The sequence below is a fragment of the Dermacentor albipictus genome, chromosome 3, assembly GCF_038994185.2.
Source record: "Dermacentor albipictus isolate Rhodes 1998 colony chromosome 3, USDA_Dalb.pri_finalv2, whole genome shotgun sequence".
Classification (NCBI taxonomy): domain Eukaryota; kingdom Metazoa; phylum Arthropoda; class Arachnida; order Ixodida; family Ixodidae; genus Dermacentor; species Dermacentor albipictus.
This window is the reverse complement of record NC_091823.1, coordinates 53,802,160-53,818,453: the sequence shown is the minus strand read 5'-3', so window position 1 is coordinate 53,818,453 and position 16,294 is coordinate 53,802,160. Positions and strand designations below refer to the sequence as shown.

General features: G+C 47.3%; 1 protein-coding gene across 5 annotated transcripts in view; it reads left to right on the top strand.

Moving 5' to 3' along the window:
- Nucleotides 1-16,294, top strand: part of LOC139057849 (annexin A4-like) — a 106,187-nt gene that overhangs the window by 65,686 nt on the left and 24,207 nt on the right. For all 5 annotated transcript variants that reach the window (XM_070536604.1, XM_070536603.1, XM_070536602.1 and 2 more), the window contains exons 3-7: nucleotides 7,014-7,621; nucleotides 10,645-10,698; nucleotides 11,547-11,625; nucleotides 14,503-14,597; nucleotides 14,880-15,084. In XM_070536604.1, the coding sequence (XP_070392705.1) occupies nucleotides 7,014-7,621; nucleotides 10,645-10,698; nucleotides 11,547-11,625; nucleotides 14,503-14,597; nucleotides 14,880-15,084 (1,041 nt within the window). The remainder of the gene's footprint in view (nucleotides 1-7,013; nucleotides 7,622-10,644; nucleotides 10,699-11,546; nucleotides 11,626-14,502; nucleotides 14,598-14,879; nucleotides 15,085-16,294) is intronic.

The window sequence follows — 16,294 nt, the reverse complement described above, 5'->3', positions numbered from 1 at the left end:
AAACGTCGTATTAAGGGATTCAACGTCTAAAACGGATTTTTGACCAAAATCGACGCATCAAAGACGTTACAAACAAGATAGCTTAAAAACGAGGGGTGAATACGTTTTGATAACGTTTGAAGCCTGGCAGCTTAAAAACGAGGGGTGAATACGTTTTGAAAACGACTTCATATGACTCGCTCTATCTCTTTAGTTATCATGTGACCAAGGTGGCCACGTGATTCGTGATGCCGGGCAGCCGGGCGAGCCGGGCATAGTCGCGTCGTCATGGCGTCGTCGCGTCCCCGCACTCGCATTGCGCTGTGGTGTGTCTGCGGCTGTTCTGAATGTGCTGCCACTGCCCTTTGCTATGTAAGTGTTGCAGTGTTTTGCTGTCACGAAAACGATATTCTGTGATTAGTTTGGGTTGTGCGAAATTGTTTGTGTGGTTTTAATTCGGAAATCAGTAGTGTTTTCAATTGTTATCGGACCATGGCGGCCACGTTATTCGTGAAGCCTGGCATAGTTGCGTTATCGCACTTGCATTGCGCTGTGGTATGTTTGCGGCTGTTCTGAATGTGCTGCCGCTGCCCTTTGTCATGTAAGCGTTGCAGTGTTTTGCCGTCAAGAAAACGACATTCTGTGATTATTTTGGGTTGTGCGATCTGTTTGTGTAGTTTTAATTTCGGATTCAGTAGTGTTTTCAATTGCAGGGCGCCGAGTGGAGGGCACTAATCAGCTCTTCAAGTTCGTTGTCATGTTATTTGAGGCGCCTTTTCACTGACGCGTAATTCAGGCGTTAAGGGCAGTATAAGGACGAAAGTTAGAGGGAAGAAATCGTGCCTGTGTGTCCCTAGCGTCGGGATCGGCCGCTACGCGTGATCCTAACAAGAAAGCATTTTGCAGAATGCGAAGAAAGATGGCAAAATTGCTGCGCACCTTGCCAATCTCCGCAATAGAGCCGTGATCGTGGTATTTTAGTCTCCCGTTTAGCAAGAGTGTTGCAGACAAGATAACTGGTTCAAACAGGCTTTTTTTTATGATTCAGTACTAGTACGATATCCCAAAAGGTGAGGTCAAGTGCTCGCCCTATTTTCTTCCCTCGCGCTACAGCGCACTTACAGAATTTTGCGTGCACCATATATACCGTGCTTTTATCGTTTACGCTTTAGGTTCTCGATTGTGTTTTCGCCCCCTTTACCCACGTGAGCGGTATTTCATGGTCTTACGGGGTACCACTTGCGTCCATATATTGTGTCCAATATATGAAACGGCCCAACTCTATTTTATTTGACGCCTCAAATGGTATTAATGTATTGAGTCCCTTGTAGCTTTGTGCTTGTTATCAATTTTACTACTTGGCGAATGGATGCAGCATGTACGCTGCATAACTCGCTTGTGGATACTGCGTACGTGAGTCGAGTATGCTTCAGGTAGTACGATTGTTTGCCGTTTGGGACATGTGTCGGAATGTACGCTGTGCGCCCTTCGCGCTTTACTTAGTCGGCGGCCTGCCGAGTTCGTGCGGATGCAATGTGTGCGCGTGGAGTTTGCGAAGCGCTCGCGCGGTTTTTTTTATATGTGTTCTGTTCGCGCGCTTCGCACACCACGGCATGCCGCAGTTTTTTGTCCTTGTGCAACACATTTTCCTAGCGTACGCCTGTGCATTATTTGATACCGGTTTCACACGGGGCTCTTTTAACCGCTATCCAATCCGTTACAAATCGAATTTCTCGGTCGTGATTGGCTCCTTTGCGCAAGTTACGAGAGTGAGCCAGTCGCATCGATAATTTCGATCCGGATCGGGCGTGATGGCGATTGAGAGTGGTCGTGAGACACCGGTTTTACACATGGCTCCCACATAGGGAACACTTTAAGTTCAATGCTACTGAGTGAAGAGCAAGTGCATATATATGCCAGTGGTGGTATGTGGGCAAGTCTTTCTGGTGAAGCCAATACTTGTGCATTCAAAACATTTCAACTACCAGCGTAGTGCATCAATGTGTCTACTTCACAAAACGGAGCACCAGTGCAGATATCTGAGCATACCTGTCCAGGGCAGCAAGTGTGTCTACATTTAAACCACTACCAGCTTGTGCGGCAGTTCTATTTCCGGCGGGACTGCAGAATAATCAGTAGGGTGCGCTCAAGCTGTTTATCTATGAAGCTCTGCCTCGACTGTGTGCCAAATATTTTTGGACGTGAAAGTGGGGGTGAATTGGTAAACATCAGTAGAACTGCGCCTGGACTTTGTGGCAAATGTTTTTGGATGTGAAAGTGTGGGTGAACTGGCAAAGAATTTGCTCTGGGCTACATGTGTTAAACGTTTTTCTCATGCAGAGTGCTTTTTTTTTTACTTTATGAGACTGAAGATGTGCGCAAAGTGTGACATGTCAGTGTGCTAATTAATGTATTTACTGGTTTGCAAATTATTCGTTGCAACTTTGCCTTTGCCAGAGAGGTACAGGCGCCCAAATCTTTAACTGGTGTGCGGGAGCGGCGACTTTTCCGTGCGTCAGCGCCGTTTGACGGGGCGAGGCTGGAAACAGTCTGAGGCTAAGCGCATGCGGACAAAGCGCGCTCAGCTGGGCCCATCGTCTACTAGGCTGTTTCCAGCCTCGCCGCGTCATACGGCGCTGACGCCCGGAAAAGTCGCCGCTCCCGCACACCAGTTAAAGATTTGGGCGCCTGTACAACTTTGCCTCTTGTACAGGGTTTTTTAGATAAAACACTTACTATTTATTACGACCATTGCTTCCTTTGTTACACAAATGCAGCTTCGAGTGCATTGCAGTTTATTTCCATGTTTATGTAAGCTACTAATATGAGGCTTGCATATTCATTTCTCACGTTCTGGAGTGGCAAGATGCAGCATTACTGTCTCATCGTTCGCTGTACTACAGTAGTGTTCACTTGTTACACTGAATCCCCCGTTTAAGTATTCTGTACTAATTTCACTTTATTGCTTTTCTTGTATGGTTATTTTTCTCGCCATTACCTTCTTTGATATATCCTAAAGGCGATATTTCCAATTTTGCATTGTTCCCATTTTTTTATTTCTGTCACAGGATTATTTTATAATGGTATGCGGTGGTATTTCTTTTTGTGCTCTTTTGAAGCTTCTAGCTGATTGGTAACATTGCTTGGAGGCAGTTACCATCCGACTCATACTCTTGCATTTTTCAGTCTACTTCCATTCGCTCCGAATGTCACTTCTGCATAACTCTAGTCCATCTAATAGCACGTGCTCTTTACTATGATAAATGAGAAAATTTAGTACACTCCAGGTTCTTCTGTTCATTTTTGTATGTGTACTTGAAATGTTGTTTATGTGTTAGTGAATGTTCACTTTCGAGTTCATTACGAATCCTTTCTGCGACTTTTGTCATTGTTGATGTACTTTTACTTCTATTTGCATTTCTCACACAGTTTGTTCGAAGCTTGCATAAGCATTGCATTTTAATTAAGTGTTTTTGCTTGGTCACAATGTTCTCACTTCATTCACTTTTGGCATGAAGGGCTCGGTCTTGCCGCCTGCCAAGTCGTGACCATTTGTTCTTTGCAGGATGTCATTCCCATTTTGGTTGTAAGCATCGTAGCTTACTAAAGGTGGTATTAAGGATTCATTATTCCTAACAGGCTTATTTTCGTGGGACTTGGTAGAGGATACGCCGGCGATGCGGGGAACAGTGCTTGGCACTGCGCCATGGCTCTTACAGTCAACACGACGCTTCTACTCATCTGGGGCGCGATTCGAGATCGTTGTTCGAAACGCCCGATCAGTTTCACCTCACGCGATTGGCCTAGGCCGTGCCGACGGGTGCGGCTGACGACGTCTGCGCGGCATAGGCCAGTCGCGTGAGGCGAAACTAAACGCGTGTTTTGAACAACGATGTCTGATCGCACCCGTCACCCGCGAAAATTAGCTTCAGATGAACGTAAACCTTTCAAGACCACTTCTAGACCAGCTTTTTGATAACCTCCTAAAAACGTTTAGAAATTGGTTACGAATAGTTTTGGCAAAAGGATTACTTGTGTCTTTCCCAATCCTATTTCTAGACCAGCTTTTCGAATACGTCTTGCAGACCTGTTCTAGATCGTCTAAAGAAAGTAATTAAGCCGGACATTAGCAGAGATATACGACGTTTTCCCGCCGAAGTTCTCTCATTCGTGTCTTCTTTAACCCGTTTTTATCGTCTTGGATAAACGCTACGAAAACGTTACGTATCTCTTTTGTGCTACCTGGGTCCTCCTCGCCTCTGGACCAGTAAGGCGCTCACTATCTTGCAATTGACTCAAGACATGGCACATCTGCCAACGTCCCGGTCAAGAACATGGGACACTTATAACGGACCGCATCCACCGAATTCCGATTTTTCTCAAGCGTGCCATCGGTTGGCCACGACCACTGACATTTCAAACATCACTATTACCGATTCTAGCGTAAGACCGTTTTTCTGAATGCGGCCCTATTGGCAACTTCAGGATTAGTTATACTCTTGGCAACACTGTCCAAATTAACAAAGACGGCTACTACTTCCAGGTTCATGGAACCTGGAAGGTTCAGCACCAGTTTCACTTGGTGCTGTGGTCACAGTTCATGTTTGTGGCGTAGAATTTAGGTGTTTCGTAGACACCGAAAGGGTCCTTGGTGCCGATTACCTTATTTCGATCAATCTCAAGGATTTCGTCAACGAAACCGTGTAAATCATTGCGCTGTGCGTGCAAACGCCTAGCCTGCCTAGAGAGCCGCATCAGCCTTTTTTAAAGAGAAAAAAGCCTTTCGATCAAGCGAACCAGCTGGCCTTCGAAAGGTGGAAGCACTTGCTCGCGGCGTAGCTCCACCGCTTACAGACATGATACTTGCCTGTTCTCGAGCTTCATTGGTAAATTCACACTGTATACCTTGTGTTGCAGTATATCACATAGCGTCCCACAATATATGGGTAGTAACGTCTGTCATGCTTTCAGAAGGTAAATACGGATATTATGCACAGACATAACAAGGCTCAAAGCTTTTAAGTTACCTGGTCGATGTGTCTTGGAATAAAAACAAATGCGAGTTCCGTTTGTGAGGGGAGTTGCACCTTTATCTTTATCGTTAGCTAAACGGTATGATAAGGCAGTCTGCATTTGATGACTGGCGCGTGTTCGTGGTCGCAGTATGCAGTGTTCAAGGTATACATACAAAGGGTCCAGGCTTGGTACCACAGCATGATACCCGCCGCTCGCAGGAATCGTCAAACGCTGGTAAAATGTGAGCAGTAATAATAGCAATCAAGAGGACCAAGTTGCGTTTCTTCCAATAGGTTTCCGAAATTTAGCGAGAGTATCGTTTTGAGCAATGTCACATGTGTTAGTGTAAGTGCATGACTTGGAAACAAATCGAACCAGTTGTAATAGAATTTGGCTGTGGCCACAGTATTGGAAAGCACACTAGCAGCGCTGTGGCCAGGCAGAGGGCTCCAAATCTGGAACGAGTGCTGTTTGCGGTTCCTTCTCAATCTCTTGCGAACTACTAAACTGAGAACTCACCACGATGAATTTGAAAACATCTTCTTATGTCGCTAAAGTAAAGCGTGCTATCAAAGTGATATGTCGCCTCACGGCATAACATCTGTCATTGATAAACTTGAGATCTTCCGAGCTAGTTATCGTTCATGCTACTGGTGCACATAGCGAGAATACTCCTGCTGCTTAAGGCATCAGTAATATATTAATGCAAGGCCAGAGAACTAAATAACAAATCCAAATGAAGCTTAGCGTACATCAGTGCTCTATTAAATCACCTGCCTAAACAAAGTATATTCCGCGATTTGAAACGCCAGCTACATATTTAAAATATACAAAAAGAAAGCAATGGTCTTCTCGCCCGTATTAAGAAAGTCGTCCCGAGTGAATTTTTTCGAACAAACCACCGTCTATTGTGTCAGTAACCTTTTTACCAATGCGCAAGTTTCTTATCCATGTCGCTTTCCGTTATGCGTCGTCTACTATTTTTGAGAAACGATAAATGATGAATGACTGTCTTTTCACCACGATGAGACGCCATGATGGTATACAGAAAAATTCTTTCATCCGTCTTTTTTTTTTCGCAATTGCGCGTGGCAGCATCAGGACGATTCGAGAACTGCTAGGCAACGTTGTGGCGCACGCAGTAATGCTAAAAAGTTGTGGCTGAACCTAGATCGGCTGGTTCTCGGTGCGACCGCTAGGAGGCGAGCATTTTGTTGGAGTCGCGAATAGAGCCGCGATTTCGTAGCGACTGCTTTCGCGCACTTCTTTGCCGCTCTTACTATCCACCGTTCGCGCCCGGTAGGTTCCATTGATGACGTGAACGGAGTGTCACTCTGACCTCTTACGAAAGGGGAAAAGTTCGAAGTGAATAGCATCGTAAAAGTCATCGCTACAACATAGCGGCTGATCAAATAAGCTGGGTATGACGAGGTAAAGCTATAGTAACGTGCACATTATCCAAGTAACTGAACACACCTACGTTTAGCCTTCATATGAATTCCGTGACAATGCATGCCGTAGCCACTTTCGCGGAGAGTGGCAAGGGCAGACATATTCTAGCGGTGCCTTTTCCGATTCCATTCATTTTCGCGCTTTTCTCCCTTCCTTAGTGGTCAGAACGACGTTCCGCCCGTGTTGCCAATATGATCAGCAGGCCGTGATCAAACGATGATTAATAAGAGAGGTATAGAATCGTGCCGAAGCCATCACAGCAATATCGCGGCCAAGGTCTGAATTGAAGCGCTTATGCTTTCAAGCTGATTCCAGAAACTTATTCGCGTCAGTAATGAAACTCTGCTTTATTAAAATCTTTAGCACTGTGAACGCTAAAGTGGGCACTGGTCAGTAAGTGACCGAACAAAGGGAACGGCTTATAATTGGCTGTCGCCTATGTTGTCTTATCGCATCGCTTTGTGTGGGCCGGCCACCTGCTGCAGCGCGTGCTTAGGTGGGACCGGCCACGCCTATTCTCGATGCTCGTCAACCTAAGGTCAACGGCTCCTTTCTACGCTTCCCAGGCTACGGGCAAAGTTCATTCGGCGGTATGCCACAACCGGGTGGTATGCCACAACCCGGAGGCATGCTGGAGCAGGATGGCGGCTATCCGCCTTACGGCCAACCGCGGAGTAACCCATCACCGTACGGGCAACGCACGGGCGGTGGTATGCCGCAGCCCGGAGGCATGCCCGAGCCGGACGGCGGCTATCCGCCCTACGGCCAACCATCGAGTGACCGTTCACCGTACGGGCAACGCACGGGTGGTGGTATGCCGCAACCCAGATTCATGCCAGAGCCGGACGATGGCTATCCACCGTACGGGCAGCTTTCAACGCCATACCCACCACCGTGTGGAGCCCTTCCGATTCGGCGTTCGTCTGGCGAATACGGCACGCTGCCGTACAGATCAACGCCAGCATCCAGCACATATCCTCCAGCTCCACAAGGTAGCTACGGCGGACAAGGGGGCCGCTACGGCACTGACAGAGACCTCGGCTACAGCGGTAGGCGAGAAAGTGACTACGCCATCGATCGGGTTGGTGGATATGGCAGCGAGAGACGCGGCACTTACGATGGTGGCCAAGGTTGTAGCTATGGTGGAGCCAGCACAAGTTACGACCCAGGACGGGTGAGTACACAGCCTCTCATAAAAATGCTCTGTACAGCAGTGGCAGAGTCAGTGCTATAAAGCACCGAAGGTAGAATTTTCTCGTCAGAAGGCTGTCAGCACTCGTGTGTGTTGTCCACTTTTTATCCGGCCAAAAGGTGGCGTTTTCTTTCTCTGCTTTGCTTAATTATACGACAGTAATTATGGTCTACATGGAATCAACATGGCGCCAACTCGTTCTTTGTTTGAGATCATGTATGTACTGACCCCGTAGTACCCAAGTAAGAGCCGTCCGAGAAGCATTTAAGTGAAGAAATTCAATTATGTCCAATGTCAGGAAACCGGCAGCTTTCGCATCGGTTGGAAAGAACTCAAAGCAAGTTTTTTCAGATCGTGCGAAAAAGCTAGGCAATCCACCTGGGCGGATCTATTGGATTGAACACTGTACAAAGATATTTTGAGAACATAGGAGACCGAAGCGCTTAATATTATTGAAAGACTGATTTCTTAAATTGTACAACGTTTCCTGAGGGACATCCTCGAATAATTCATGTGGCTCCCAGCACTCGCCTAAAGACATAGCATGAGGTCGGTGGTTTGATTACCGTCCACGAAGGCCGCATTCAGATGGGGGCGAAATGCAAAAGCGCCTAGCTTTTGGTGCACGTTCAAGAGCCCGAAATGGTCGAAATTATTTTGGAGCACTCCACCGCGGTGTCTCTCAAGCCCATATTGTGACGGAAAAACAAATGAGTGAAATGTAGCCGAATATTCGCTTAATAAGGCTATATGCAGAGTAGGGAAGGCAAAGTGGCGCAAAAGCTTACGAGCAAAGTTCGTCCCACCTTCTTCCTTTACGTCATCGAAGCGACGCGTAGAAATGAGCTCAATTCCAGCACTTTCTTTTTGTACGTTAAACGTCATTAAGTTTGTCTACATGGGTCAATAAAATCTATCCCTCTACTTATACGACTACGATGAGCTTGACGCCCCCGTTTTTCAGCTGCTGGCAAGCTTTGGTGCTGTAGAACATGTATAACCCTTAGAAGCCTTCATATCAGTCTATACTAGAAGGCAGAATTGACCGCATTTCCGAGCCCGACGTTACAATGATCACGCCCGTCCCGGAGCGGTACAAAAAATTGGCGGCGCATCCATGTTTTATAGGTGATCGGTGACCTTAATTCTATTGGCAACCTATTTTATGGTTCGTGGGTAATTCGTGGTGACATTTTTTTATATCATGATTGCTATCACAAATGACAGCAAATACCCAGAGACACATACCCAGTGATCCAAGATGGCACGGGAGATGTTGGCTGCAAATACCAAGTGGCAAATATGCTCCCTGGTCTAAGTTGGCATCAAAGTCTGGTTCATAGCAGAGTGGCACATACACGGTGAGATACCCAGTGCCCCAAGTTTCCGTGAAAGTGGGTCATTGAAGAACAACGCATACCAAGTGGCACATAGTGAGCAACCAAATTAGGCTTCAATTAGAGTCGTTGAAGGGCACCATGGTGTCCTTCAGGGACCCTATTATGAGCCGGCATGTGCACATGCCGGCCTGGAGTTGCATATGTTCAGCAACCCAAGCTTGCTCGAAAGCGGTTCATTCCAGAGTGGCTCATGGCCACTCTGTCCAACATGTCGTTGAAAAGATTTATTGAAGAGCATCACATGCCAAGAGTTATGTACCCAGTGAACCAAGTTGGGGCCTGCAGTTCATTGTTGAACCGGGTTCCCACCGCACAGCCGTCTGGGGCCCAACCCATTTGACCATGGGCTATCTAGTGAACCAAGTTGCATGGCGGGAAAGAGGTTAGGCATCAACACAGATACAAAAACGCATAGAGACTAACTGCAAACTGGAGTAAGTTCCCAAAGATACTAATAGCATTAAAGCTTTGCATCCTACGCCCGGCCTGGTACGACACTGCCATGGCTTTGTTGCGCTGACCAAACTGATGTGATAAGCATTCTTTGGGAACTCACCCAGTTTGCGCTATGTCTCTAGTACGTATGTCTGCGCTTAACCTCTTACCTGCAAACTTTGCTCACTAGGTAGTCCATGGCCAAATGAGTAGAGCACCGGGATGCTGTGCTGAGGGAACCGGGTTCAAAAATAACCATCGGGCCAGCTCGGGTCATTGGCATGTGCTGCTCTTTAATGAACCTATTCGACATTAAATTGGCTCAGTTTTTATGTGCCGCTCTTCAATGAACCTCTTTGGCACCAACTTGCGTCACAGGGTACTTGCCCCTTTTCTTAATAATCGTCATCTAAAGCATATACAATCTGCAGTTACGCACCTATCATCATATAGATCGCTAATCGCTATAATGTCTCCAATTATACCTACAACATGGAAGTATTGCCAACTTCCTTTTAGAATATATAAAGCTTTGTTTAACATGTTCATGAAAAAGCTAATTAAACATACGGTAGTGTGTTATAGCGGCGCGCGGATGGCGTTCACTACAACACAAAACCTACTGTATTCGGGAAACACACAGTCACATCATAAGTCATCACGCTATAATGAAAACCAGTCCAGGGACGCGGCCCTCAAAAAAGTATTAAAAATTTTGAAACAAATTCTGCATATCGCGCTCGAGTACCATTCCACAATAGCGTCCATGCTTTGGTCGTGATTCGGGCTTTGTACGTGATCCGGCGCGAACAACAAAAATGTTCAGTGGCCCGAGCCCTGCCAAGACAAGACGACGTCGGGCTGCCCGAGCCCGACCCTCGGACCCTGTCGGGTAGGGACTTTCGGGTCACCCGGAGCCAGTACACACCTCTAGATTACACTGTCAAGCCAGGACTGTGCCTGCAACACCGCCACAAGGCCTCACGACTCCATTCACGCCGATACTGAACAGCACTTTTCTTGAACCGATGATGTGATGACGCGTGACAGTTAGTGCCTTAACGATTTGTCTCGTGGAGTTTCTGAAGTAAACACTTCGTCTTGTTATTGCAGACGGATACGAAGGACTTAATTATTCTATTAAATATTTCAAATACGATTTCTTCGTAGTCTTCCAGCTACAACGCAAGATCCGGCTTGACGGGAGGCGGCTACAGATACTGCGTAAGCACATCAAGAAAATTTTTCTTAATTTTTTTCTGCTTGTAGTAGGGCGCTGTTTACTTGCACCTTCTCAAAGTGTCATATTATGTTATTTTAGTCACCTGTTATTAGGTTACCTGTTATTTTAGGTTAATGATATATATTCGAAACTCTTAGGGGGCATAAATATGGATGATGATGATGATGATGGTGATGATGATGATGATGATGATGATGATGATGATGATGATGATGATGATGATGATGATGATGATGATGGTGGTGGTGGTGGTGGTGGTGGTGGTGGTGGTGGTGGTGGTGGTGGTGGTGGTGGTGGTGGTGGTGGTGGTGGTGGTGGTGGTGGTGGTTATGACGATGATGACTGTTACCGAAGCTGCCTGCTTATGGGGCACCATCCCGCAAAACAAAATTGCGTCACGTTCGGTAAGTGTTTTGTTGCCTCACGAAGGATAAATTTTACCGTTGAATGCATTTCTCCAACACGTGAATAGAGTCCGTTAATGTTCACGTCTGTACAAAAGAGAAAGAAAAAAGGAGGTCAAAAAATGGTAGCCGAGCATTGGGGAGGTAAATGCGTTGAGGAGTAAATTTGTTTCAAATGCTCTATCTGGAGCGCATGGTGGAGTTCTCAGAGTGGTTGAAATGATGGCTCTGAAAAGCAGCACAAACACATAAAATGTAGTTTAGATAAGAAGTGGCTGACGCTTTTTTTGCTTGCTCCGAGGCAAAGTCGCCCAATTCAGGCAAAGACACAGCCTCGCTTTATTTGAATAAATCATTTAGTCCTTTATAAAGTTGGGATACCTTACTAACAACATTTTTATTCGATTTCGTTTTCCTTGCACTAGCAAGGAACGCTGAGGCCGTACCGAAACTTCGATGCAAGGCAGGACGCCCAGGCACTGAGGAAGGCGATGAAAGGATGGGGTAGGTTTATATCAGTATTTGGCAGTACCTCCTGTAGCTCGACTTAAGAGTCAGTTACGGCGCTGCATTTGTCCCTTCTATTCCACATATTAACGTCACTCGCACACACCTCCTACAGCGTGCCCGAAGCAGGTCTGGTAGAGTTATGCGACTCGTCCGTCACCATACCCCACTATAACTTTAATGCGAAGCATACTCTCCGAGTGAATCCTGCTTTTATTGATTGCATGGACACTCCGGGCGCATTTCTGTCGTCGGCGTCGCCATGAAGTTCCAATAAATTCCAAGGGCGACAAAACCGTCGCCTCGCGCCATATGCTGTATTTGCGAGTGAAAGCGTGTGAGCATGTGTGAGCGTGAGCCGATGAACACGGTCCAATCTCGCGTGCACGAGCGAGGAACGCGGCCCGGGTCCGTGCCCTCTCCTATCGCGCGCGAGGCAGGAGGATCAGGCGAGGAGGAGGGGAGTCTTCTCCGGCGGCTGCTAGGGTGCCTCGATGTCCTCCTCGCCCGCCGCTCCGTACAGAGTGGAGACAACCGCGGCGTCTACTACGGCGTTGGCCACGGGAATCGCGGACGCCGTATAGTAGACGCCTTTGGTGGACGCCGTAGGGACGCGTTGCCGACGCTCGTGTGTCTTGAAAGCGATGTGCGACGTGGCCAAAGTGCGCCACCACGCGGGCATCATATTCAAAGCGATTTGCGATGTTTTACGGAGTGCGCATATAGCACCGGTAGCCTCGTATGCACTGTGCTTTCGACGTTTCGTTAGCGTTGAAGCGAGAGATGCATGAAGGTCAATTCGTTTGCTGCTGCCGCGATTCCTCATTCCAGAATTTTGGCAGCGAGTTTCCGCGCTCATCGAGCGAAATGTGTTCATGTTTACCTGTGCTCGCGTAACAACGTGCTGGTTAATTTAGTTAGAAAACGCTGGTGGGCTAGTCGGTTTGAATTCATGAAAGAATGTGTAAGCGCAGCTGAACGAAAACGCATAAAGAAGCAGGCACACAAGGACAGCGCTGTCTCTCTCTCTGTTTCTTCCTATGTGATCAATCAGTCATACTTACACATTCTGTCATTGTTAATTTAGTTAGTAAGCAAATGTTTACAACCTTATACGGCCGCTAAAGCTACTTTCCTTACTTCGCATAGCTATCCACTAATTTGCTATCGCAATCAGTGCAGAAACTTGGAGAATGATAAGGAAGCTCAAAAACAAGTTAAGGACCGCGCAAAGAACGATAGAACGAAGAAAAGAGAAGGGAAGCGCACTCGAGAACTAGGTGGGGTGATGAAATTGAGAAATTTGCATGCACTAGCTGGAATCGGTTGGCGCTGGACAGGGATAATTGATCACAGGGAGAAGTCTGCATCCTGCAGGGGACATTAAATACGCTGCTGCTGCTGCTGCTGCTGCCGAGGATGATGATTATGATGATGATGATCGGTGCATTGCCTTTCGGGCGAAACTGCGATTTTTTTTTTTTTTGCGATGTCGACGCGCGAACTTACGTGATGCGCCGTCTGAAGAGCGCGTCAAGTTTCGCGCTGGCGGCATCGCATCCCGTCGTAGGGGGGCGAATGTCTTTAGGCTTGGGGTGGCAGGTGACCGTGCAGCTCCCTTCATGGCCCTCGGCCGTGGCTGTGCATGGTGCAATTTTTCTGGGTGGCTTCGTGCGCGCTGTAAAAGTTGGTTGCCCTGCCCACGGTTCGGCGGCGGAGTGGCCGCTTACTGCCGCATCTACAGAGTGGCAGCCGCGTCGCGTTCTCGCTAAAGTCCCTCAGTTCTTGCTTGCGACAAACGCAGCGTGCCGTTTCAGTTGTCAGCGTTTCTGGCACTGTGCCAGAAATGTCTTCCTTCGTCTACCTGGACGTGAGCGATGTAGAAACGCGCGAAATCTGGGAAGATTACGTATAACCGGGTGTGCTCGCTCGGGAATATCACCCCTGAGTACTACTTACCTTTGCACTTTGCGCTTGGCTGATTACCGTGGGCACGTCACGGGACGCGTTCGTCGGATAAGCAATAAATAGCAAAACGATGAACTGCGTCTTGGGCTGCTCAGACTCCGCAAGCTCGGCGCGAGTCGTCGTCGCGGGCTGCCACGATTCGGGCGATGCTTGGCATTACGCAGATGTCAAGTTGAGTCGGGCAATTTTTAATGCGCTAGCATTATGAGTGTCGAAGTGAAAAGAAAAGTGTATATGTGTGAAAAGTGAGAAAAGCTGGTCATGTGGTAGAGGTTGATAGGGGATATATATCCCCTCTCAATCTCTATAGCACATGACCAGCTTCCCACATTTCACACATAAACACTTTCTTTCCAATTTGACACTCCTAATGCTAGCGCATTAGGAGTGTCAAATTGTGTCAAATATGTATATATATATATATATATATATATATATATATATATATATATATATATATATATATATATATATATATAATGCGCTAGCATTAGGAGTGTCAAATTGGAAAGAAAGTGTTTATGTGTGAAATGTGAGAAGCTGGTCATGTGCTATAGAGATTGAGAGGGGATATATATCCCCTATCAACCTCTACCACATGACCAGCTTTTCTCATTTTTCACACATATACACTTATATATACACACACGCACATATATATATATATATATATATATATATATATATATATATATATATATATATATATATATATATATATATATATATAGAGAGAGAGAGAGAGAGAGAGAGAGAGAGAGAGAAGGAGCAACTCGTGTGTGGGAGAGGCAGGACGGGTGTCGAGTGAGCCTCTGGGCAACAATTTGCAATGGAGTGGTCGCGGTTTAAGTGAGCGATATATCTCGCATATACCGCTAAATGGCCACTGAATTTTTTTTTCCTTAGGCACTGACGAAGACGCCCTTATCAATATCCTATGCTCAAGGTCGTCCACCCAGAGGCTTGAGATTGTCAGCACATACAAGCAGATGTTAGGCCGGGTAAGTCCACTTGCATGTATTGTTTGCTAGCATTTAATTTACGTCGTGTTCACAACCACTTGGTGCATTAGCTTCAGTCGCAAACGCACTCATCGACGAATCGAAGCGTCACCGTGCGCATGCACAACTGCGGTTGCGCGCGCTGTTCGCACGATCCCCGGATGCAACTGAAATTACGCTGACGCAACGCATGCCTTTGAGAGCTGGTCGTAAGCCTCAGACCGGCGTGCCGGCGTCTTTTTGCCGTCTGTTCTTGCAATGGTGGCCCGCTGTACTCCGCAGGACCTGGTCAATGACATCAAGTCTGAGCTTTCCGGCAATTTCAAGTCGGTAATGGTGGGCCTGCTGTTCCCGATGCACGAGTACCTGGCCCGCGAGCTGCGGAGCGCCATGAAGGGTATCGGCACCGACGAGGACTGCCTCGTGGAGATCCTGTGCACGCGAAGCAACGACGATATCAGGAGGATCAAAGAGTGCTTCCGCGAGGGTGAGATTGAAATTCTCAAATATTTAAATTCGTGCGATTCTTCTTCTTCTTCGTGATTTGGGAGAGGGAAAATACGCTCAATTCTGCAGCCCATATATGGGAGCACGGCGCAACGTACTGGGGATGGGGGCGGGGAATGAAAGATGAGAGGATAGAGGGGGAAAGGGAGAGTAGGTTTCAGGCAGCAGACGTCAGCATTATCCAGCGGCGATGGCCGGTGCGCGAGGCAGAGGCCGTGCGAGGCCGAAGTCTATTGGCGATCTAGGAGCCCGTTTGAGCACACATATTCAAGCAGGCTTGCCAGTGCTGGGAGGTGGTAGCGGGCCGGGAAGAGCAGCAGGTGTGTCTCTGAGGTAGCCGGGAGTCCATACCGTCGGTAGGTGGCAGTGACTGGAGCGCACTCCTGGGCTAGTGCAGGACAGGTGCAGAGTAGGTGCTCGAGCGTCTCGGCGTCACCGCACCTTCTGCAGGCCGGCGAGGCGATGCGTCCCTTGGCATGAAGCCTAGCTGCCGTCCACACGGAGCCCGTGCGCAGACGAAGGAGTGTGAAACGTCGCCAACCTTTAATTCTCCGATGCGCCACCTCGCTTCACTCTCGCCTTGATGTTTGCGGTGTGGCGTGTATATAGTGCCCATCCTGTCGACTGCCGTTAGCATTGCGCTCCAGTTATGTTGCTTAATTTGTGGGTTCCTCTACTGCATAGTTTCGAAACCGGACACCTTGGCGAATGTTTCGAAGTTTATACCGCCAATAAAACTGATATCCTTACCTCGTATAGCTGTCTACTAATTTGCTATCCCAATCGATGCTTCGCCTTTTGGGCAAAACTGCGACTATTATCTATAAACAGTAAACCGAGCCGAGTCAACGTGTCGCTCATCATATACAAGCAACCAGCAGTGATCTAGACGAACGTACTTTATTCGAATACAAAGGTGAGATACACTGTAAAATAATTTACACCCTTAAAAGTGAAAAAGGGTGTAAATATGTCTATAACTCACACCTTTAGGGTCTGATTTATATAACTGGCAGTCTAAGGGTGTCAGATATAGACTTACACCCTTTTTCACTTTTAAAGGTGTAAATTATTTTACAGTGTAATGGGGGAGTTGGTGAGATTTTTTTTCCATGATGATTGTTAACCTGGAAAAACGGCTGTTCTCCTACATAAAACTCCTCATTGAGAAGCGCCAATGTGGAACGCAC